General features: G+C 32.6%; 2 protein-coding genes across 2 annotated transcripts; both read left to right on the forward strand.

The window, feature by feature from the left end:
- Window positions 1-1,632: 1,632 nt before the first annotated feature.
- LOC143075601 (delta-like protein D) lies at window positions 1,633-22,442 on the forward strand. The gene is made up of 6 exons (XM_076251083.1): window positions 1,633-1,713; window positions 2,177-2,331; window positions 6,818-6,935; window positions 15,151-15,302; window positions 21,497-21,621; window positions 22,269-22,442. Exons 1-6 carry the CDS (start codon window positions 1,669-1,671, stop codon window positions 22,430-22,432), a joined length of 759 nt encoding a protein of 252 aa, XP_076107198.1. The 5' UTR covers window positions 1,633-1,668; the 3' UTR covers window positions 22,433-22,442.
- A 100-nt stretch (window positions 22,443-22,542) lies between these two features.
- LOC143075596 (uncharacterized) lies at window positions 22,543-24,087 on the forward strand. Its single transcript, XM_076251069.1, has one exon. The coding sequence runs from the start codon at window positions 23,194-23,196 to the stop codon at window positions 24,067-24,069; it is 876 nt and encodes a 291-aa protein (XP_076107184.1). The 5' UTR covers window positions 22,543-23,193; the 3' UTR covers window positions 24,070-24,087.
- Window positions 24,088-24,963: the final 876 nt, after the last annotated feature.

Raw genomic sequence — 24,963 nt, forward strand, 5'->3', positions numbered from 1 at the left:
AATTTATAAAAATGACCACATAATTGATATCCAAACTTTTCTTAAAATTTTGCTAAATAAAGCTTAAGTAATCTACAAATGTACTCCTGAAGTAGAAAAGCCTTAGTATTTCAAAAATTAAAAGTTTTGTAAACAGCTAATTTATAATTATGACCATAGCAATGATAATTCATGTCAACGCTACTACTGGGCTTGGGGTACCCTTAGGGAATAAAAACTCCACAGGCAAAATATTCTAAGAATCATGTTTTCAAAATTTGTTTGTTTTGTTTTTCGCATCAAATAAAAATGTACCCTTTGAAGTTCCAGAAGAAACTTGTTTAGCCTCTTACTTACTCATAAAAAAGCACACACTTATGAAAAAGGAGCATAAATCATGGTTTAATATATACATACATAAACATATAGGTCCCAAATACTAACATCGTTCGGCCGATCAATAATAAAAAAAATGAACTGTCATGATTATATCTCCATGGTCTAAACTCTCATATGGTCCGGATGACGGATAAGATAACCGCTGAAAAGTTACTTTAATTTAAAATTGCAAAAGGTATGACCCTTCAAGTCGTCATAAGTTCTGAAAAATGCAATTTTGACTGATTTAATCATAATATTGTTATTATTTTTATATTATTTATTAAATACATTGAATTTTCCTCACAAGCTTTTAGTATAAGTTATAGTAAACGCATTTTTGTTTTTCTTACGAAACACTATATTTCGACTTTAAATAATAACGTCAAGAAATATCGTCATGAACTGTTAAACAAGAGGTCAACTGTTTTACTCACAGCCACTTCGTCGATTGAACACTTTTTTATATTTATTTATTACTCTATATTTTGGTCCAAATATTAGTGCAAAATCATACGTATTCTTAAAGAATCCCAAGCTAGACTTAGGTACAAGGTATATATTCAGAAAATAAAAATAAATTTCACATTAAACGAGCTACCATGGCAACAAACATAGATGAACTTGCATATTTTGTAATATTTCTTGATTTACTATGTTTTTCATCAAATTTTAAGTATGTTTTATGTTATGAAAAGTATGTGCGTACTCCAGAAACAACTTAATATTTGTTGCGATTATGTCAATAGTTAAGCTAAAACTTCTCTTAAATTATTTTGTTGTTTCTTGGCTGCTCTCGATGTTTCCACAATGGAAATACCGATGGAAAACTGCATACATTATGTATTTTTCGGTTTTTTTTAAATGGTACATATAATGACGTAATTGTGACGTCATCAGATAAAAAATCTTTATGTATTTAATTTACAGTGCTCGACCCTATGTATTTCCAAACATTTTGCGTCAATTTGAAACAGCTATCAAAATTTTGATTTTCTTTGCCCCTACTACATTTTGTGTTTGGTCAAATAAAATTTATACAATGTTTTAAATAATATTTAGCCGTTTCATGTTTTCTTTCTTTGATTTAACAATAAAAGTAAGTCAAACGTACTGCCAACCACTCTAAGCTTAAGTAGAACATAAGAATAGTAACACTAAACGTGTGGTTACGTTAGACAGAAGTTTCGATTTCCATTCTACTTTAAAACTACAGTAGTATAAAAACAGGAAGGACTTACACTTAATCTTTAAGAGACATTAAAGAATGTGCATGTTCTTAACTATGTAGAAGTCTAGGTTTTTACTGAGATGGGCTTCCAATGGACGTTTTTGTGTTTGTGTTTATTTATTGGAGTGAGTAAATCAGATATTTTCATTAGAAGATTAGGATGATTTTACTGAAACTACAGAAAGATAAACAATATACACCAAATATTACAAAGTGGATATGACATTAGAGGAAATATTGCAGTAAAAAAGTCATCTGACAGATTTATATCTTCACAAAAAATGAAAAAATCGCGTTATAAATTTCATGCATCCGAAGCGCTTTTCTGGATTTACCTTCATTAGGAACGCTCAATGCCAAATATTGAAAGCCATCGATGTTTAACGATCCACAACGTTGAAGAGCAGGGTGTATATGGTTGATAGGGTTATATGAAGACATCTACGAAATTTGATTGAGTTTGTTTTATCTACAAACATATTTATATTTCGAGCAAGCCAAACAATTTATAATATATGAATTTGATGAGATGCGTTTTTCTTTAGTTTCTGTAAATAGAAATTATCTGATAGAACACATTTTTTTTAGGAAATCGAATGCGGAGGCCAAATATGGCTAAAATTGGTCAGTTTCCAGAACAGAGAAGGTTTAGATGCTTTCGGTATTTTGTGTGACCATCATTGGGGGGTCAAAACATCGGATTGTGATCACAAGTTTATAATATGTTTAGATAATATAGATGGGTAGGTACATGGCTTAAAACTTAGTTACTCAAAACGATGTATATAATAGACAGTTGAGTGATAATGAATTAAGAATTATCACTTCGTTGAAAGCTGAACTCGTTTAAATTCTTTGAGAAAATATTTTTGTATAAACAGTCGATTGGTGTGTGAACAACTTTTTTTTTTGCTTTTCAGTTTGTCCTATTACGATTGTTCAGTTTGTCAGTAACGCTAGATTAAAAAAATAATAAATTAACCCAACAGTAATATGCTGCATTTCAAAAGTCATAGATCCATTAAGAGAAAACAAATTCGGTTCTCAAACCAAAACAACGTAACAACAGAAATACTGAACTGCTACAAAAACAAACACCTACCTACATTGAAACGAACTATTTGATATCAACTGCAATATACCTGGATTGGTACAGGACATTTTAAGAAAAAAATAATGGACATGGTTTTATTGCTAGCCAAACCTCCCGCTTATATGCCAATGTTAAAAATACCGCTTAAATGACAACATTGCATGACAGGAATACAGTACAAATATTCTCATGATATATACCACGAGTACAATTTGTATACATATGGAACGTTACAGCTGCCTTATGATAACAATAACCATATCATTACGGGTAAAGATATATCATGAAGTAAATGTTCTATACTATAACGACAGTTGACTATAATACTCTGTCAATTTGCTATATCACTAAGATAAATGTATATACTATAAAGACACTTTGATACAACATGGAGCTACCTTTTCAAACTATTCTGTCATTTCACTTTGTTTTGAATATAATTGTTCATACTATGAAGACATATTGATATAACATAGAGCTACATTTTCATGCTGATTTGTCATTTAACTAAACTATTCTGTGATATTGCTATGTCATAAAGATACATTTAATACTACAAAGATATCTTAATATAACATGAAGCAACTTTTTCATACTTTTTTGTCACCACAGTATATTAAAACGATAAATGTGTATACTATACAATCATCTCGATACAAAAGAGGGACGAAAGATACCAAAGGATAAGTCAAACTCATAAATCTAAAACAAACTGACAACGCCATGGCTAAAAACGAAAAAGACAAACAAACAACAGCACACACGACACAACATAGAAAACTAAAGAATAAACACGAACCCCGCCAAAAAACTAGGGGTGATCTCAGGTGCTCCGGAAGGGTAAGCAGATCCTGCTCCACATGCGACACCCGTCGTGTTGCTTATGTGATAACAAATCCGGTAAATAGTCTAATTCGGTAGGTCACATTCATGAAAGGGAAGGGGATTGTAGTTTTTTTGCGGGCCTTAGGGAATCGCTTTCAAGATGAATGAATGTATCGACTATAATGTTGCATTTGCTCATTTGCTCTCAGCGATGCGGAGTTGAAAAAGGTGACACATACATATCAGTACCTCCTCAAAAAAATAAACAAAAAATAAATAACATACAAGACAAAAACAAAAAGGATGGCCTATATTCTTTTCGCCAAATTTTAATTATCATGAAAGCAACCTCTTTGTTTCAGATAGTTTACTTAAAGCACGTGTTTGCAAATCATGTTGACAGGTACGATACAAAATGTGTAACCCGTATCCCTTACTCATTACAGTTTAGCCGTATTCTTGAATATTATTATTATCTGAGAACCAGATCGGCATATGTTTAAAATGACATTATTAAAATCATAATGATCTTTTAAATTGAGTTAACAAATCAATGCTTTTACAAACAACTTAATAACTATTAAATAAAATTTTGAATCATCACAAAAAATATACAGATCTTTAGATTAATATAACTAAGAAGTGTGTAAAGTTGTAAATCTTTCAGCAATAATCATTAATGGTTTTTGAGATACGGTGCGACATGTGCACCCCCCCCTTTTTTTTACAAAAAACTCATTAACTCTAAAATAAAATTTTGAATCATCACCAAAAAGTATACAGATCTTTGTATTAAAATAAAGAAGTGTGTAAAATTTTAAGCATCAATTATAAATCGTTTTTGAGATACAGCGCGACATGTGAAAAAAAACCACACCCCTGTTTTAGTTATAAAGTCCCGTAACCAAAAGGTTTAAATCCTATTTTCACCAAAACGTATACAGATGGTTTGATTAAACAAAAGAAACAACTATGTTAAGTTTCATGGAATTTGGATAAGCGGTTCTCAAGTTACGATACGACATGTGGACACCGGACAGACAGACATACATGCTGAATATGTGAATAGGTAGTAGATTATATAAAAAAAAATATATGATTTGATACCAAAAATGTTCCAAATACTTGTTTTAAAAATAAAAAGCCCAGTATTTTTTTTCACAGCCGAAAGTGTGGTTGTTCATGGCTGTATTTCTACAAATGTTCCCTCTTCGACACTTTTGTCAATTTCTTAACACACAAGATGAAATCAAACCAAAATTGAAAAAAGTTACACTTTCGCATACGCAATTTTTTAAATGTTAAACATTTTAAAAATCTTAATTATACGAACTATATTTATTGATTTATTTTATTTTCAATAATGATACACATGCAATGTACAGTGCATCATAAGCCTATTTTGGCTGGCTGAAAATCACTAGTATATATGAATATATTGTTTGTTATAATTCAGGTTCCACTTTAATATCAAAATATTCATTCATTCATATTCGAAAACGGTAGCGTACAAGAACCCCAGAGGCAACCCCGTTCAGTCGATAAATTCATTCATCTTGAAAGCGATTCCCTAAGGCCCGCAAAAGATTTCCTTCACGGCCTTTTTTCTCCATTACAATCGATGTTACGGATGAATTTCGCGGGAAATTTCCGCCGCCATTTATTGATTTGTCTTATGGTATGATAAAACGGTCTTATGATACGGTGAAATGGTATTATGGTATGATGAAATGGTCTTATAGTGTAATCAAATAGTATTCTGGTATATAGATGGCACCTTGTTATATAAGGATAGCTAGCTTGATATTGAAATAGGTCTTTATAAGATAGTAATTGAAATAATAGTATGACAAAATTGTTCCATGTTGTATCGATATGATTGTATAGTATACACATTTATTGTTATAATATACTGTGGTGACAACATTATATGAAAAAGTTGCTTCATGTTATATTGAGATACATTTATAGTATCTTATGTATCTTCATGACATAGCGATATCACATAATAGTTTAGTTAAATGACAAATCAGTATGAAAATGTAGCTCCATGTTATATCAAGATGTCTTCATAGTATGAAATATTATATTCATAACAAAGTGAAATGACAGAATACTATGAAAATGTAGCTCCATGTTGTATCAAAGTGTCATTATAGTATTAATTACACCTTATGTAAGAATCTGGGGTTTTGATTGGTTAATAGCCAGTGTATTTTTCACCAATTTACTGTTATCAAATGAATATCGTTCATTTTTAACGCCGCCGGGGTATTTGCTAAAAGGATATGCCTTTTTTACCCTCTCTGCCGTGGTATTTGCCAAAAAATACTCTATCCGACTGGACGCTTGTAACATCACGGTCATCAATGCGTTTTAGTACATTAACATTCGGTGTAATTAAACAGATATATCATGTTATTGAGGGGTATTTGCGAAAAATACCAGTCTTGAGAATGAATTTCCCTCGCCTTACGGCTCGTGAAATTTAACATTCTCTCGACTGGTATTTTTCGCAAATACCCCTCCTTAACATGATATATCTGTTCAATACATTTATCTTAGTGATATAGCAAATTGACAGAGTATTATAGTCAAATGTCGTTATAGTATATAACATTTGCTTCATGATATAACTTTACCCGTAATTATATGGTTATTCGTATCATATGTGGCGTTCCATATATACAAGGTCTTTCGTCTACAACAGAATAACGAGTAATGCTCTAATAAAAAGAAATGAAAGTTCAAAGAAAGTTCGAGTTAAAAGAGAATCGAGGACCCCAAAATCAGAAAGGTTTGTCAAATAAAGCTAAGACAATCTAATCCTCGGGTTTAAATTCTTATTATGTTGAATATGACCTACCGAATTAGACTATTTACCGGATTTGTAATCAGATAAGCAACACGACGGGTGCCACATGTGGAGCAGGATCTGCTTACCCTTCCGGAGCACCTGAGATCACCCCTAGTTTTTGGTGGGGTTCGTGTTGTTTATTCTTAAGTTTTCTATGTTGTGTCGTGTGTACTATTGTTTTTCTGTTTGTCTTTTTCATTTTTAGCCATGGAGTTGTCAGTTTGTTTTAGATTTATGAGTTTGACTGTCCCTTTGGTATCTTTCGTCCCTCTTTGAAAAACATCGTGATTTTATGCTCACGACAAAGTTGTAATAATACATCTGATATAAAAGTTGTCATGAACCAATTTAACAATACAATGAAAACCTTACATTTGTTGTCCTGCTTTGATTAAAGAATGTGGTACATACATGCTGTGGGATTTTGTTAAGAGATTGTAGTTTTATATTTCAGACATTGTAGCTATGGCCTTTGGAGAACAGCTACTATACGAAACGCAGCTTATTTCACATTTGGAAAAGATATTAGTCTCCCTTCAAATCCAAGGACATTCTCATTTCACAAATGGACAGTAAGGAGTATTCCATATTATCGCAATTTAAATCAATTATGTTGATGTAATTTGTTTGTTTCAGTAATCATTGAAATGGCATGATCTCAAAAATGGCGGAAAATACCAAGTTAGAAAAAAAACGACAAGATTCATGGCATAATAAAAAAAAAGACAATAAGATAAACAAAATTAAAAGATACAAGTGTACTATAAAGAAAACTAAAGTCTAGTCAACACGAAATTCACAGAAACTTGTGATGATTTTTACGGTGCTCCGGAAGAATAAGCAGGTTGTGCTATATGATGCATGTCTATTTTAAAACTGTCTTCCATTGTGTGTTAAAACGAAATATAATTTGTGTTTTTTATCAAACGATGTTGAATTTATACAATTGTAGCCGCTTTTCGTATACCCCCTTTCGACTTACTTTGACGACTTTTGATGCAGTTGACTTCCGAAATATGTTTGATGAAGGTTATTTCAGAAAAGTCTGCCCTATCCATTATTATATGAAGAATACTTATCATTCATACAAGAAAAAAGAAAACAGAATTATAGCAGCATAAAGCCTTATTTTAAATATTCATAAAGAAATTTTATTGATTGAGGGATCGTTGCTTGCTCAATGGCCAGTAGAAAAAATAGACAAAATTACAACCGATACAATATATAGGTCATCCAGAATGAAGGAGAGAACATATTGGCTGTCACTGCAGATGTGTACATATTGGACAGGGTATGAATTCTGCCTTGTAACAGGTAACCAACCGACCCCTGATCTGTTTATACTGTAGCGTTTTCGCTAACCGGTGAGAGAACCTTTCTAACCAACCAAACCAACCAACAGACCGGACAGACACCAACAACAAACCAAAAGAAATAAGCAGGAAATGTGAATGCTCCGAATTACTACTGCTACCGCTACTGCATACTGCATATCACACAAATATAGTTTCTAGGTCGGCAAACGGTCTCCTTTTTATGTGTGTGTGTGTAAAACGATGGTATTTTTATATGTATTGTAATTAAGTATCAGATCAGTCTTAGTTTGATGTTCTGAATGTAAACACAAAGTCGCTTCAAATGTATAACAAGTTTTATTCACCAGACATAATATTAATAACAACAGGAACAAGAATGGACAGATATAAATCTTTTAAAGCAGCGATCAATAATTAACAATATTTCGTATAGATTAGACAAACAGAGAATTCTTTAAAACAGCTACACCAAAATCAGCATTCAACAAACACAGATACTATCAGCAACTCTCTATGTAAATACAAGTAAAATACTACACAAATAAATAAGTCACAATGTTCCTAACCCCATTAACAACAACCCTGAATATTTAAAACAAACGGACACTATTGCCGACTTTACGCACCTTTCTCCTATTTAAAGTTAAAATTCATTATCAAACTTTATTCTCTTTAAAACTATTAAATTTCTGCCTCCGTTAAAAACTGGAAACTGGAACAATTAGATGAACTGCATAAATAATTATTTTGCATAAATATTGCAATATTCTGGAACTTAAAAGATATTAAAACTTCTGCTTTAGAAAGACAACTGTACCTTGAAATTTATGAGAAAGTAAATAAAGCTGCTAGCCGGCGGCAGGGACAAGCTGGAACTGACGTAAAATACTATAAATCTTACGCTAGTGTTGTTATTTCGCGTGAGAAACATTCCAAATATGGGGTGAAATCAATGACCTAATAAGGAGACTTCCTTATAAGGTACATATCTTTGCACTTAACGTCTGATCAAATGACGTCGATACAGCCCAATAACTACGAATAGGTGCGCAACGTCGGTGCAAAAATAGTTCATAAGAACTTATAACAATAATCGAAATAAAGCTCTCTTCTAAATAAACTTTACATAAAATACTCTAACATGTGTCCGTAATTTGAAAAACATACAAAAATATAACTACAACATGTTCAGGACAGTCTACATATTCTTATACGATTTCTAGGGTCACTATATTTATAATAATACTCGTGACTTCCGGTAACAATGAAAGTGAAAGTAACGTACAATTAATCAAAAGATGCCGGTAAGAAAACAGACGTTTTCTATCGTTCTGGAACATACAATATTAAAACGATTAAACAATATATAGGTAATAATGAAACAGAATACACACATTAACTGCTTTAATAAAATAATACAAAGTACGGTTGGCAGAAATATAGAGAAAACTATGTAGACAATATCAATAAAAATCCAGGCACTGCTATTTGTCAAAAACGTCACATTACCCCCTCCTTACAAAAAGAGGTCGCCCCGACCGCGGGTTATACATAACCAACTACGGTAACTGGTAACTATTGCTACCTGATTTCACATAGATAATATACTGTTTACATACACATAGTAACTAACATTATGACTATAGCAATAATAAACCAACACTTTTTAAACATCGAAGTTGTAATAGGTTTCCAATATACATGATATAAAATATTATATCCACAAATTAACCCTTAATAATTTTAACAACCCATATACATGTTAACTACAATTTTCTTTCTTATTCCCACCCCTGTTTTAAATTTAGTTTTACAATTCTGAACAATAAATATAATAAGTATACATTAAGGCCATAGTGGACTGTTTCATGATAACATATCACTACTAGAGAGTCCACTAAATATCTTCTTCGTTGTCATCAGGATTATCTTTGTAGACGAGATCTTGAAATCAAAGTCGTACACATGTACAATTGTACTAGTAGACAAATCAAATATAACATGTACCTAGACTTTTATTACATACTTTCATATTTTGATAAAGTTATTACTAAAACCATTACATTTCTATAATATGAACTACACTTAAACATTTGAATTTAAAATTCTAAACTTCTATTTTTAAAATACAATTTATAAAAACGTACCACCTATCGTTATCTTACCAAATGTTACTAGATAATTGTAAGCTTGGCCTACAACCAACACCAATCTTGCAATTAATGGTGAGCAAGATACTGACTACACAGGAGACATATCAGGAACTAAACAGGATACAGTTGACACGAGAGACATGCCAGGAACTAAACAGGATACAGTTGACACGAGAGACATGCCAGTAACTAAACATGATACACTCGACATGGGTGACATGACGATAACTGGACAGGATACATACATGACAGGAACAAAACAGGATACAGACGGAACATCATCAAACCCACAATTTTTTTTTTATTCCACCATTATGAGAGTAAATAGAACCTACATACTCGTACACCTCTGCAAGCCCATTGTTTTCTGTAAAACTTGCTAAAGCTTACTTATATATCAATAAGTCTCAGAGGAACAAAACCATTTTTCGATTTAGTTATAATAGTACGAGCTACCAGTAGACCCTGTTCTATGAGAACAAGGCAATCATTAAATGAATCCGTCTCTTAAAGAGATATAATTACGATTTCAGAATCCGCTGGAACAAAAACCTTTTCAGCAACTCCGATTCTGCAAACCTACTGCTCTGCACTTTAGCTTCCCACGCGTAAAATTTCCCTTTCCAAGTCTAAGCTACATTTATGCTTGCACAAAATAATATAAAAATCAAATCTTAATACTACTTGTGACTCAATATCATCCACAATCATCTCATGTTTTATAATTTAAAACCAATATCAAAAATAAATTCAGCCTTTCCCAGGGGCGTATAATACGACCATTGGCCATTTTTCACCGACTTGTAAATTCAGGTCTATCTGTCTCAGGAATCTGATGAAATTTCCAAGAGTTTAAAATAATAATAGTAGAACCTGTATCGATCACACAAGTAGGAAGAATACTTGCCGCCCGAGCATATAAAAATAGAAAACATCATAAAATTTATTACATTTCTTTAAAATGAGGAGGAGGTGCACAATTCGGCACTGATGTAAATTTCACTGCCACCAGCTTACAAAATCTGGTACCTGCCCCGTAGCCCCGCCGGCCCCTGCAGAAGGCACGGTCGAAGTCTCACCCCTTGGATGCACAGGCCCAAGTACTCTCCCGGTTTACAGGAACCCCTCTGTGGACCCCTCAGCAGCATTAGCACAACCCTGATCTGAGTAGGGTCCAAAGATCAGTACTACTAATGTGGTGTAGCCCCTTGTTGCCCGATGCCGCCAGTTCGCGATTACTCCGCCCCTGCACCTGCCTAGGATGTGAAGGCGGATATAGAATATCCACAGAGTCCGAACCATCTGTCTCTACCCTAAACTCCTCGCTCAGCATTTAAATATCTGACGTAAGTCTGCATTGTCCCTTAATTGAATATCCCCTTAATCTCATGAGAGGGGTTGAGTTCCAGTCGTCCCTACCACCAGCACCGGTATAACGTTAAAGCCGCTGAGGTGTTCTGCTAGTCATCTCTCTACCGCACTGTCACTGCCCTCTCACCAATTAAATCATAAAAATAAAAATGAACAACATATTTATAAAGGATCTTTTAATTCCACTTTGAAACTGTAGAATCCTGTCGACGACGCCAAATGTAGCGTTTTTGCTAACCGGTGAGAGAACCTTTCTAACCAACCAAACCAACCAACAGACCGGACAGACACCAACAACAAACCAAAAGAAATAAGCAGGAAATGTGAATGCTCCGAATTACTACTGCTACCGCTACTGCATACTGCATATCACACAAATATAGTTTCTAGGTCGGCAAACGGTCTCCTTTTTATGTGTGTGTGTGTAAAACGATGGTATTTTTATATGTATTGTAATTAAGTATCAGATCAGTCTTAGTTTGATGTTCTGAATGTAAACACAAAGTCGCTTCAAATGTATAACAAGTTTTATTCACCAGACATAATATTAATAACAACAGGAACAAGAATGGACAGATATAAATCTTTTAAAGCAGCGATCAATAATTAACAATATTTCGTATAGATTAGACAAACAGAGAATTCTTTAAAACAGCTACACCAAAATCAGCATTCAACAAACACAGATACTATCAGCAACTCTCTATGTAAATACAAGTAAAATACTACACAAATAAATAAGTCACAATGTTCCTAACCCCATTAACAACAACCCTGAATATTTAAAACAAACGGACACTATTGCCGACTTTACGCACCTTTCTCCTATTTAAAGTTAAAATTCATTATCAAACTTTATTCTCTTTAAAACTATTAAATTTCTGCCTCCGTTAAAAACTGGAAACTGGAACAATTAGATGAACTGCATAAATAATTATTTTGCATAAATATTGCAATATTCTGGAACTTAAAAGATATTAAAACTTCTGCTTTAGAAAGACAACTGTACCTTGAAATTTATGAGAAAGTAAATAAAGCTGCTAGCCGGCGGCAGGGACAAGCTGGAACTGACGTAAAATACTATAAATCTTACGCTAGTGTTGTTATTTCGCGTGAGAAACATTCCAAATATGGGGTGAAATCAATGACCTAATAAGGAGACTTCCTTATAAGGTACATATCTTTGCACTTAACGTCTGATCAAATGACGTCGATACAGCCCAATAACTACGAATAGGTGCGCAACGTCGGTGCAAAAATAGTTCATAAGAACTTATAACAATAATCGAAATAAAGCTCTCTTCTAAATAAACTTTACATAAAATACTCTAACATGTGTCCGTAATTTGAAAAACATACAAAAATATAACTACAACATCAGGGGCGTAGCTAGGTATTCAGTCAACTGTAGGCACCAAACGGCAGGGGGTCTGGGGCCGCTTAAGGCCCCCACAGGTTCAGGGGGCGAACCCCCCCCCCCCCCCCTGACGGAGAACGGTTTTAAGCGTTTTAGCTGCAAAATTTATGTACAAAAATATTAAATTTACTGGTTATTTAGTAATGATAATTATAATATACATGATGAAAAGTTCGAAGAATTATGAATAATGTACCATAACATCTGACTGGTGGGTTAAATAACGCAGTACAATCCGTAATATAAAAAAAAATAACAATATGCATTGCCCAGCGTAGATCAGCGTATCCCTTTAATTTAGCAGTACACCCTGTTTGGTATTATGATATCTATTCCGTTCTGATTGATATACGTTTAACTTTATTAATAGTACATATTGACGATCCTTCTTTAAAAAAATAGGTACTACTATATAATATAGAACTATCCTTTTGGCTAGACATCAACCATCAATCTTTTGAATCTTAAACCTTCACCCTAGCCACACAAAACATACAGACATAGTCGATGCATATCAAAATTCAGGAAATTCGTATTTCTTTATATCCTCTCCTGTAAAATACATATACCTGCTTAGGAATTTTGAATAATTGTGGCCATTACACGCAGACTTGAGAGTACTCAAAATTACTGGAAGCAAGTTGAATGATTGATTTTTTTACATCCAGTGTCAAATATTTATGTAAGTTCAGGTCCGTTGATTTTTTTTACAATAAATACAACTTGGAGCTCGGTCCTGTAATAGGTGTCGTCCAGGACGAATGTCTGGAATTTAAAACTGCCATGCATTGGACAATGAGGGATTATTGGATAGGAGCAGAAATTTGGCCTTTCAGTAGACCAACTTCGAACTCCTCAAAGAGTTGCATTCTCTCTACAACTAGGCATCGGATTTAATGTCCCCATTCTGACAAGACTTGACTGCGTATTTATACATCCTGCACAGCCAAACGGACGACCAACATTGGCAAGTCGGGTGAAGACAAAGTGAAAAGCTAGTTGAAAACTAACAACAACTAATTAAAAAACTCATGTGTCTAAGTTGAGGTTCATTCTAGTTTTTGTTGATAGAAGTGAAATGATCTGAACCAAAGTTCTAGTTTATAGTTTCTATATATGGTAAAATCGTAAAAACATTCTATTCTATCCAATATTCCATTCACTGTCTAAGGATCACTAAGGACGAGAGACTAGTGTTCACATGACATTCGTCTACAGATAACGTTGTTTATTATTTTTTTCTGTGAAAAAATTATGTGTAGGCACGTGCCTAAAGTGCCTTACGGCAGCTACGCCCCTGAACATGTTCAGGACAGTCTACATATTCTTATACGATTTCTAGGGTCACTATATTTATAATAATACTCGTGACTTCCGGTAACAATGAAAGTGAAAGTAACGTACAATTAATCAAAAGATGCCGGTAAGAAAACAGACGTTTTCTATCGTTCTGGAACATACAATATTAAAACGATTAAACAATATATAGGTAATAATGAAACAGAATACACACATTAACTGCTTTAATAAAATAATACAAAGTACGGTTGGCAGAAATATAGAGAAAACTATGTAGACAATATCAATAAAAATCCAGGCACTGCTATTTGTCAAAAACGTCACAATACGTTATTGTTGGGACCCCGCAAATTTAAATACAAACCATGTGATAAAATTGAGAATAGAAATGGGGAATGTGTCAAAGAGACAACAACCCGACCATAGAGAAACTTATTCATCAATTGAAGAAATGTATTAATAAAAGTTACTAATTTATTACTGTAGAATATTCTTTGAATATGGTATTTATTAGTACTAACAGTGATTTTGTTATTAATAAAGGAACACATTACTAAATTTGAATTGCTATACTATTTTGAACACTGACTACATCTGTAGATCCTTATGTTTTGGCATTGCATAAGGTCATTTGTATTCTTTTATCTGAATATTTATGACGCATTTTCACTAAATATGTAGGACGTTCGCTGATTGATAATTTAGTCTTGGAAAACATGATATAATTATTTGTTTTAATTGACTAAAAGTAGTTTTTTCAGTGCGAATATTCTTAGTTCGGTACTTTGTTTCTTTTTGTCAGCAGTTTTGTATGCTTCGTGCCAATCTAATGGATCAAGTCCTTTTAAACTATTTTTACAGTTTGTTATTTCGCTGTTCTGTTACAGACAACGTATCTTAAAAAAAAGGAGGCAGAACATGGTATTAATAAACTTGTTTTGTAAAATTTTATCATTGTCCATACGTTGTATTTCTTTTGAGTGTGTCAAGTTTGTTACATAGCATTGATGCTTAAATTAATAATAAAGAGTTAACTAAGGAAGTAAAAATAACGATAAAATGCTTATACATGTTTTTTCATATAAAGTTCCTTTTCTTGGTCTATCAATTCGGCAAATGTATATTCGAGTAAAATTTCTATTTTTCACATTTACCCTGATCACTTTTATCTTAAAACAAATTATACAGTATGAAACTCCTGAACATTATTTTCTAATAATCATTTTTTTAGGGATCTTGTAAATTAAAAATAGATGTATACGACGACGATACTTTAGAAGATGATTATATAGATTCTATGACCGGACACTACTACCTGGAGACACCATATCACAATGAAACAAATGCAATAACTAAAACTTTGAATCTTTCCAACAGAGTAAGGTAAGATACCTTAAGGGAGCTATCATTTAATTTTGGAAGAATAGTTCATCACCATTATACCACACATTTTCCTTTAAAAAAAAAAGCGAAAATACAAAAAAATATGTTTCCTTTGACACTTCAATTCTAAACAGTTATTTTCATTTCAATTTTTAAGAATCACCAAATTGTTTTGCAAACAAACCCCAACTGGTTTAATTTTCTGCTCTGATTATATTTAGGTTGATTCTACTACTAGTAGTTCACGAGCGTATCACCAGCTCAATAGTCAGTTCCTTAGTACTGACAAACATATTTGAACATACCATTAAAGTAGAATATCTACTCATAAGAATTGACGGCCTATGGTAGTTTTGGGACAGCTTTTTGGATTTTCAATATTTTATATGACCGTTGCAACAATTCAATGTACAGTGATGATCAATTCTAGTGTAGACACAACGGGCCTCCCTCTATTGTTCAAAATGGTATAAGCCTGGTATTTTTTAGTTCATTTTACTTGATTATAAAAGGAAGAAAATTAGTGTCAAAATCAGTCTGTGCAAGGGATGTATAGCCAATCAAGGTCGTTAAAAACTTCCATCGTCGTCAAAGTCAGTCCTTTATTTCATAAAGAAACATATTTGTAAAGGAAATGCAGCAAAGGATATATAAATAGCTATTGACTCAATCAACACATCTTTGATCTGAGCGTCACTGATCAGTCTTATGTAGACGAAACGCGCGTCTGGCGTATTACATTGTAATCCTGGTACCTTTGATAACTCTTTACCTGAATAAAAAAATCAACGACTGTCTTTATGAATACAATTTACTAGGACACCGCTCACCCTATCAGACATTCATTTTCGATAAAGTCAAAATTCTATTTATTTATACTTAGTATATTTTACAAATCGTATTTCACACAGAACGTGTGTACAATGCTTCGAGCTGATACCGGTATTACAACAATTTCATGTCAAAACTTACCCTACAATTTAAACCAACCTTTAATCCCCCAAACAAACTATCTAGGGACGGACGAACGCACAAACAGACGCACAAACAACCCAAAACATATATTACCATCAACTATCGTAGGCAGGACATACTCAATTTCACCCTTTTGATGAAAAAATATATTTAATTATAGTGGTAGTTTAAACAACAAATTCCCTCACACAACCTAGATACTCCCCTTCAGTTATTGGTAATAGGTGTAATATAACCAGAACGTTCTTATCTGTATATACCATATATTTCACCCATGAATGATCTGACTTCACATTCGAATATAAAACAAATCGAGCTTTGAAACTCGAACAAGCAGCATCGGTCAATGTGTTACAGATGTCAGTATTCATCAATGGACAAAATCACATGAAGAGGAAACCATATGAAAAAGTCGGCCTTACTTGCCGCTTAGATTCGAAAAAGAAGTGTGGTATATCTTTTTGATTATATCCCTCAGATTTTCACAAGACTTCAGTATATGAAAATTCAAATAACAATTTAAAGAATACATGTATTCAGTAAAGAGATAGAGAAAAGAGAATATGGTGTAAAACCGACAGGAATTCCTGGTTTAAATGACATGGAGGACGAAATTTGGCTATTTAAATTAATATACTGCAATTGACAGAATGGGGGAAAATGAAGTTCATGTGAATATTAAAATGGTCTGAGAGAAATTAAGTATGCATGAAATTGTTTTGGGCGTAGTGACTTCTCTGTATCTATGTTCTGTAAACAAAAAGTAGGAAATAGAGTTATTTTAGATCTAGATATATGTCAAGAACTATTAATTTTCTTCCTTAAGCACTTTAAATAAGTATTTTTATAATTTTATCAGTACTTTCCATCTGGTTTTTTTCTATTTAAATAGAAGATGAAATTATTATATCAAGCGTTTTTATTTTCCTACCATCAATATTCTATGTTCGGAATTTTGAATACTGCTATATATATAGTTTTCTCGAAGTGTATTTCTTTTCAATAAAATTATTTGAAATAATACAGTATATTCTTTCTTGCACATCTTCAAATGTTATCAAGGAGTAAAACCAATATTGATATTCCCCTATTACTCTTTGTTAGATTGGCACTTTTAAAAACAAATGCGTAGAAATTTACATCAAATTAAAAAAAATGGTATAAGTAAAGTTTGATCCTGTCCATTGCAACAGTCAAAACTTCACATTATATTTCATTGCATATAAGACAATAACCATCACTGGACAATGGGCTCATCATAAATACCAAGATTGAAATTTTATTGCGACAGACGCGCGTTCGTCTTCAAAAGACGTTTTTAGTTTAAACAATATTTTATTCAAATAAATTGAATTGGATTGGGCAACAGGCATAGCCTATGTAAATCCTCTCCACAAAACAAGGTACAATATATTACATTCAAACAAAGCAACACATACACAAACATAATGACAATTTTTTTTTAAAAATACCTCTTAGCTAACTGGAATGATGTTTCAAATAGTTAACTCAGATCAACAGTATGACTATGTTTAAAATGCTTCAAATGTTAACTCACAAAAATAAGGTGATAAGCTCCAGCATTGATTTAGAGGCCTCACATTAAATTAAATGGTCTCCAGTCAGCTATTTAAATAATAAATTTAAACTCATTTTAAAAACAACATGTTTGATATCATGTACTTGTTTTTACTAACTTAGGGACCGTTCAATATTTATCAGATGGATGGGCCGGTGCAAAATGGGGCGGGGCAAGCACTTTTTTTGTGGAAATATTTGGATGGGCGAGAACTTTTTTTAATATATATAGTGGATGGGCTAGAACTTATTTTATTTGAAAAAAATTTGCTTTCAATTTTATCGGTGTGGAGGAAATTCCTTTTGCAGGCACAAAAAACATAAAGGACATGGTCTCAACAATAATTTTCAGTTTCGGCCAAATCCAGATAGTCATCTTAAAATTTTTTTATAATTTTTTCAAATCAACATGGATTTTCATAAAACTCTACAATTATTTCATTTATATATTGATCTTACAGAATACCAGGATGTTTGGTAGTTTGGTGAATTGCTGTCATTCTATGGATTTAATGAATAGGTTAAAAAAAAGCTAAAGTTTTCAGTTTTGGCTAAATTCAGATAGTCATCTTTAATTTTTTCATAACTTTTTCAAATCAACATGGATTTTCATAAAACTCTACAATTATTTCATTTATATATTGATCTTACAGAATACCAGGTTGTTTGGTAGTTTGGTGAATTGGTGTCATTCTATGGATTTAATAGAAAGGTTAAAAAAGCAAAAATTTTCAGTCTAGGCTAATTCCAGAAAGTCATCTTTAATTTTTTTTATAACTTTTTCAAATTAACATGGATTTCCATAAAACTTTATAGTTATTTCATTTAAATATTGATCTTACAGAATACCAGGTTGTTTGGTAGTTTGGTGAATTGGTGTCATTCTTATGGATTTAATAAAAAGGTTAAAAAAAGCTTAAATTTTCAGTTTAGGCCAAATCATTAGATAGTATGATGATCTTTAAACTTTTTTATATCATTTTCAAATCAATTTAGATCTTCATATAGCTCTACAGCTATCTCATTTATATATTAATCTTACAGAATGCCAGGTTGTTTGTTGTTTACTGTCAAATGTTCGGATTTAATTAATAGGTGAAAAAGGGTGCATCAAAGTCAAAAACATGTCTGCCTAAATTGCTTAAAAAGACCATAATTTCTTTTTTGAAAGATTAGATAAAGGGACATAATGGTATTTGAACTATATTTAACATGCTGTGTTATTAAGACAATAATTAGTAATTCATCATATGATAATAGTTTTACTAGTCCAAGAGTTATTGTCCCTTAGTTTAAATTATTTCCTTTATTTTAAATCAATATTGTATCTGAGGCTGCAAATATAAAATCAAATATATACATGTATATTCATGCTGGTTTTAAAAACAAATAAATTTTGTATTTACACCAAAGTCTATTCTTTGATTTCAAGACATAAACCTGCCAACTTTCAAATAGAAAAAGAACTTTAATTTTTTTTTATTGTTTTAAGCTTTAGAGGGGCAAGGACTTTTTTTATAGATTTTTTTAGATGGGCGAGGACTTTTTTCAGAACTTAAAAGGATGGGCATTAACTTTTTTAATGAATCAATATTAAGAATGCACCGGCCCATCCATCTGCTAAATATTGAACGGTCCCTTATTGCACCTGAAGAAAAACGACAACGAGTAGTAACCATATTGATACATTACAGAATAAAAGGCTTATCAGTGATGCTCGAATACACAAAAAAAAAGACAAAAAGGCCAAATAAAGTGCGAAATTAAAGAGCACTGAGGACCACAAATTCTTAAAAATTTTGCTAAATACAGTTAAGGTAATCTTTACCTGAGATAGAAAAGCATTAGTATCTCAAAACTTCAAAGTTTAGTAAACAGCTAATTTATAATTATAACCATTCATGCCAAAAGAGAAGTGCTGACAACTGGGCTGGTGATACCCTCGGGGAATACAAACTCCACCAGCAGTGTCATCGACCCATTAGTTGTAAATAAACTCATCATAGATACAAGGATTGAAATGTTGTATTTGCACCAACGCACGTTTCGTATACAAAAGACTCATCTGTGAATCTCGAATAAAAAAAGATTAAAGGCCAAATAAAGTACGAAGTTGAAGAGCATTGAGCGTTTATCCATGTCAAAACAAAAGTGCTAACTACTGGACTGGTGATACCCGTGTGGAATAAAAACTCACCAGCAGTGACATAGACACAGTGGCTGTAAATAAACTCATCATAGATACCAGGATTGAAATTTTGTATTAGCTCCCAAATATATCTGGATGTTTCGAAGCACCATTCTTTTTTTTTTTATTTGGTGATTCTAGGAAGTTAACCAATCAAATGTTCACCTGGTTTCTTTTTCCTGTGAACAAACTTTAATAATTGTGCAACCTCAAGTTTCCAAGATATTAAATAGAAACACCAAATAAAAAAGAATGTTACTTTGAAGCAATATATTTATGACTCATTATTTGTTTTTTCTGCAAGAAAGGGTTGAGATCTCACAAACATGTTTAACCCCGCCGCATTTTTGCGCCTGTCCCAAGTCAGGAGCCTCTGGCCTTTGTTAGTCTTGTATTTTTAATTTTAGGTTCTTGTGTACAATTTGGAAATTAGTATGGCGTTCATTATCACTGAACTAGCATATATTTGTTTAGGGGCCAGTTGAAGGACGCCTCCGGGTGCGGAAATTTCTCGCTACATTGAAGACCTGTTGGTGACCTTCTGCTGTTGTTTTTTTCTATGGTCGGGTTGTTGTCTCTTTGGCACATTCCCCATTTCCGTTCTCAATTTTATTAACTCCTATTGTTTTGGTATGAAATCGAATGGTATTACACCTCGATGAAGTTGAGCATCCGATGAAAGAACAGGTGTTGTACTTAGAGATATTGAGATGTATTTATCCTGACCATAAATAAATAAAATGTATGACTAATTTAACTCCTTTTAAATCATCAAGAACACCTGTCCATCAATACATGGTTTAATTATCTGATTGGTTGTGAATGCATGCCAGCATGTTCGTGTACATGTATGCATGACAGCGTGTGTGTGTGTATGTTGTTGAAGAGATTCAATAATATTCATAAGGCTATCGGTAATCATGGTTAGATGAATAAAGATTCACATTAAATAAAATATGAGATACCCAACTGTTATACGTAATTATATCATATAATCTACAAAGAATTTGGAGGAGGAGTTGTGCTTACAAGGTTCATTGACAATATTTATTTACCAGATTTATTGGATGGGAAGAAAACGACACATCTACATAACAGTTAAAATCATTAAATATGAGTTTACGTACTTTTTAGTATTCTTTTGATATCATAAATAATATTGAATTTTGGAAAATTTTGTTTATTCTTTCCCTAATTACACAACGAAGGAGTATCAATTTGTTACTTACATTTCAACTATAAAACATATATCAATGTCAACTAGTAGAGACAACGTGATGGAAACGTCCGAACACATATTGAAAATTTCACGCCTTTCTCATTTCGAGACCCATATCAAAATGTTTGGTTTCTTACTTTTTCCAAAAAAAAACATGATATGGAGTGCAAACAATGAGATCAGACCAATAAACCCATTTTCTTATCATTTCATTGGGTGTTTTTTTCATTGTAGTATGACTGTAAAGATGACGGTGTATTGCAACCCAAATTATTATGGCAGAGGATGTGACATTTATTGCGTACCATCTTCGAAATACACGTGTAACCGGATAACCGGTGCTAAAAGGTGTACATCAGGTTGGTATTAGTATCAATGCTGCAAATTATATTTGATTCCACAATATGTCACATAATGTTGCAAACAATTCTGCAAGTAATTGAAGTTTTGATGTACTCATAACCAGTCACATGACAAATCATATGACAGATCCGTTTAGTACATATAACGTAAACGGCGAAGGCATACAGAGAAAAGCATTTGTTTGTATTAATGAAGAAAGCATTTTGGGTAAAAATTTATAATTTATGATTAGCAATTCCCATAATACGCAATTCCCAAATGATCGAGAGAAAAATATTAAATGGATTAAAGATTCAATTCTGTTTTGATTATAGGACCTTGTAATTTTGATATTCTGAAATATCGTAATTTATTTAGCCTTCTAACTGTCTTAATTTTGAGCCAGTAAGGAATTTAATGTAGACGAGCAAACGAGCGTCCTGTATACCAATTATAAGCTTGATATTTTGATCATCAACAATTGTGATAATGTTATCCATTTGAAGTGTTGAGTTTGCGAGTCATTAGCACGGTCCTCCACCAAGGCATACAGATTCACAATTGCTTTCCAACTTATCGAGATGAAAAAACACATTATTAAAAATTCAGTTCTGTTTTGAATTTAGGTTCTTTTAATTTTTTGGTAATTTCAACAATATTACAGGATGGACTGGACCAGACTGTCATATTAAGAAAAATGCATGTGTTAGTGCACCCTGCAAAAACAAATCTACATGTTACAGCACCAAGGGAACATATCGTTGTGTTTGTAACGATGGTTATACAGGTAAGTTTTCAGATCACATTCAGAATTTATTCAATACCTAACTAGCCTCACTTTTCGTTAAGTTCCGCACGGTTTAACTTTAAGTGTCATGTTTCGGATCATAATATATGAACCGAATATCGGCAGCTATCAAATAGAGTTGTATGTTTTTGCTTATTATTGTGATAAAAATTACAATTGAAATTCATAAAGGTCGATGTTTTGACCATTCAATAAATTAAAGTATACCTTGTTCAACCCCGCTTCTTTATCTGCCTTCTCAAGTCAGAAGCCAGAAGTTCAGTGGTTGTCGTTGGTTCATGTCTTTCATAATTATTTTTCGTTAATTGTTTTGTTTTAAATTAGTTAGTTTCCTCAATTGAAATAATTAATACCCTTCGGAGTTCAGTATTTTTGTGATTTTACTTTTTCATGTTGGGTCTTTCTAGATTTTTATAGCCGAATTTATGGTAAGGGTTTTTATCATTGTTGAATGCCGTACGGTTGTATATAATTGCTTATAAAGACTTAATTTGAACTTTGGTTGAAAGTTGTATCATTAGCAATCATACCATATCTCCTTATTTATATATTGTCAACTACATGGTCGATATTGAAACCGAAAGCATATATAATTTAAGGTCGGCAATGCGAAAAAGAAATTAACGAGTGTTCCAGTTTTCCTTGTAAGAACAATGGGACATGTGTAGACCTTATAGACAATTATAAATGCACTTGTCCATATGGTTACAGTGGTGACGATTGTGACTCGTTAACTAACTTATGCAAGAAAAATCTTTGTTTGAATAACAGCACATGCGTGATGGACCCTAACGACGTCGTATTTCATTGCGAGTGTGGTAATGGTTGGAATGGCAGATATTGTCAATCCGACGTAAATGAATGCGAGGACGATGTTTGTAAAAATGGAGGAAAATGTAAGAACTTCAATGGAGGGTTCGATTGCGAATGTGAAAATGGATATACCGGAAAATTTTGCAATAATGAGATCGACGAATGTTCAGGACATCCGTGTTTTCATAACGGATCTTGTCATGATTTGGTCGGTGTTTTTAGGTGTAAGTGTACAGAGGGTTATTCTGGTAAGGTATGTGATATTGACATAGATGAATGTAACAGCATCCCTTGTCTGAATGACGGGATTTGTGTCAACACAAATGGAAGTTTCTATTGTCAGTGTTCTGATTCTTGGAATGGCAAATATTGTCAAGCTGACGTAAATGAATGCGAGGACGATGTTTGTAAAAATGGAGGAGATTGTCAGAACTTCGATGGTGGGTTCGATTGCGAATGTAAAACGGGATATACTGGAAAGCTTTGCCATAAGGAGATCGACGAATGTTTAGGAAATCCCTGTTTTCATAACGGATCTTGTCATGATTTGGTCGATTCTTTTACGTGTCATTGTACAGAGGGTTATTCTGGTAATGTATGTGATCTTGACATAAACGAATGTCACAGTCATCCTTGTCGTAATGGCGGAATGTGCTTTAATAATTATGGGAGCTTTTATTGCCAATGTCCTGATACATCGAATGGAACATTATGCGAATTTAATGTTAACGAGTGTAATAACAATATTTGTAAAAATGGAGGGGAATGTGAGAACATTGCTGGTGAATTTAGCTGCAGCGGAATAGTATGTAATGGTATGTTTTATATATATATTTTTTTTTAAATAGTGAAACTTTCCTCAGAAATTTTGATATATATGTATTATATATATATATACATTCATTCCTGACGATATTTAATATTTTGTTTGATTTAATTTTCTTTCAGTAAAAAAAATTCTGAGTTTGATCAGACGTCTGACAGCTTTTTTAGCGACTTGCTTAGACCGTGCGATGCCAGAGCGCATTTGATATTGAACTATTATTAAGTAACACGGCTTACGAAACGCTTAAAGTTTTGTAATTTAAGCTTCCGTTAAACTTTAAATAGCATCTGTAAGTTTCAGTTTCCGTGTTGTTTTCATTTTTTTTCTTGTATTTTTTTCTAATTACATTTCAGGCGTTAACGACAACTTTGTGATCTATTTGGACCAAAATGTAACATCCGCTATTAGAAGGAAGATAGTTTCAAAGATAAAATGGTTTATCCATAGATATACAGGATATGAAGTAGATTCTTTAAAAATAGATGAATTTTCAGAGACCTATAAAGGGTATAGTAACTATGTTTTTTGTTATAAAAAAGTATTTTGTTGAAAGCAGTGTATTACCTTTATACATGAATACGGGTTTTTGTTGCAATCTTTTTGAATGACTTCCGTTGGTTCTGAAATTTCTGATATTTAATAATGTTTTATGCCCTATAAAACGTTGAGTATCCGTACTACATTTTGTAGATTATTTCATAATTGTTTTAATGTACATGTAATTTGATTGCATACGTTTAGATTCACAAATGATTTTTTTCTATCGATTTATGAGTTTTGAACATCGGGGTATTACTGTTGCCTTTATTTAAGTCACAATTGTCTTATGAGTACAAATCTTTTGTTTAAGAAAGAGCCGCTTTGAAGGAACATTCGAATGGCACGGGTCAACGCGTCAGCAAATATATATTG

This window comes from Mytilus galloprovincialis, chromosome 1, assembly GCF_965363235.1.
Source record: "Mytilus galloprovincialis chromosome 1, xbMytGall1.hap1.1, whole genome shotgun sequence".
NCBI classification, from domain to species: domain Eukaryota; kingdom Metazoa; phylum Mollusca; class Bivalvia; order Mytilida; family Mytilidae; genus Mytilus; species Mytilus galloprovincialis.

Bases quoted from the DNA above. Each gene is read 5' to 3' on its own strand.
- LOC143075596 (XM_076251069.1), top strand. From the start codon at position 23,194: ATGGACCCTAACGACGTCGTATTTCATTGCGAGTGTGGTAATGGTTGG.
- LOC143075601 (XM_076251083.1), top strand. From the start codon at position 1,669: ATGGGCTTCCAATGGACGTTTTTGTGTTTGTGTTTATTTATTGGA. The intron at 1,714-2,176 runs GTGAGTAAATCA...CATTTTTTTTAG, and splicing joins GTTTGTGTTTATTTATTGGA to GAAATCGAATGCGGAGGCCA. The intron at 21,622-22,268 runs GTTGGTATTAGT...ACAATATTACAG, and splicing joins TGCTAAAAGGTGTACATCAG to GATGGACTGGACCAGACTGT.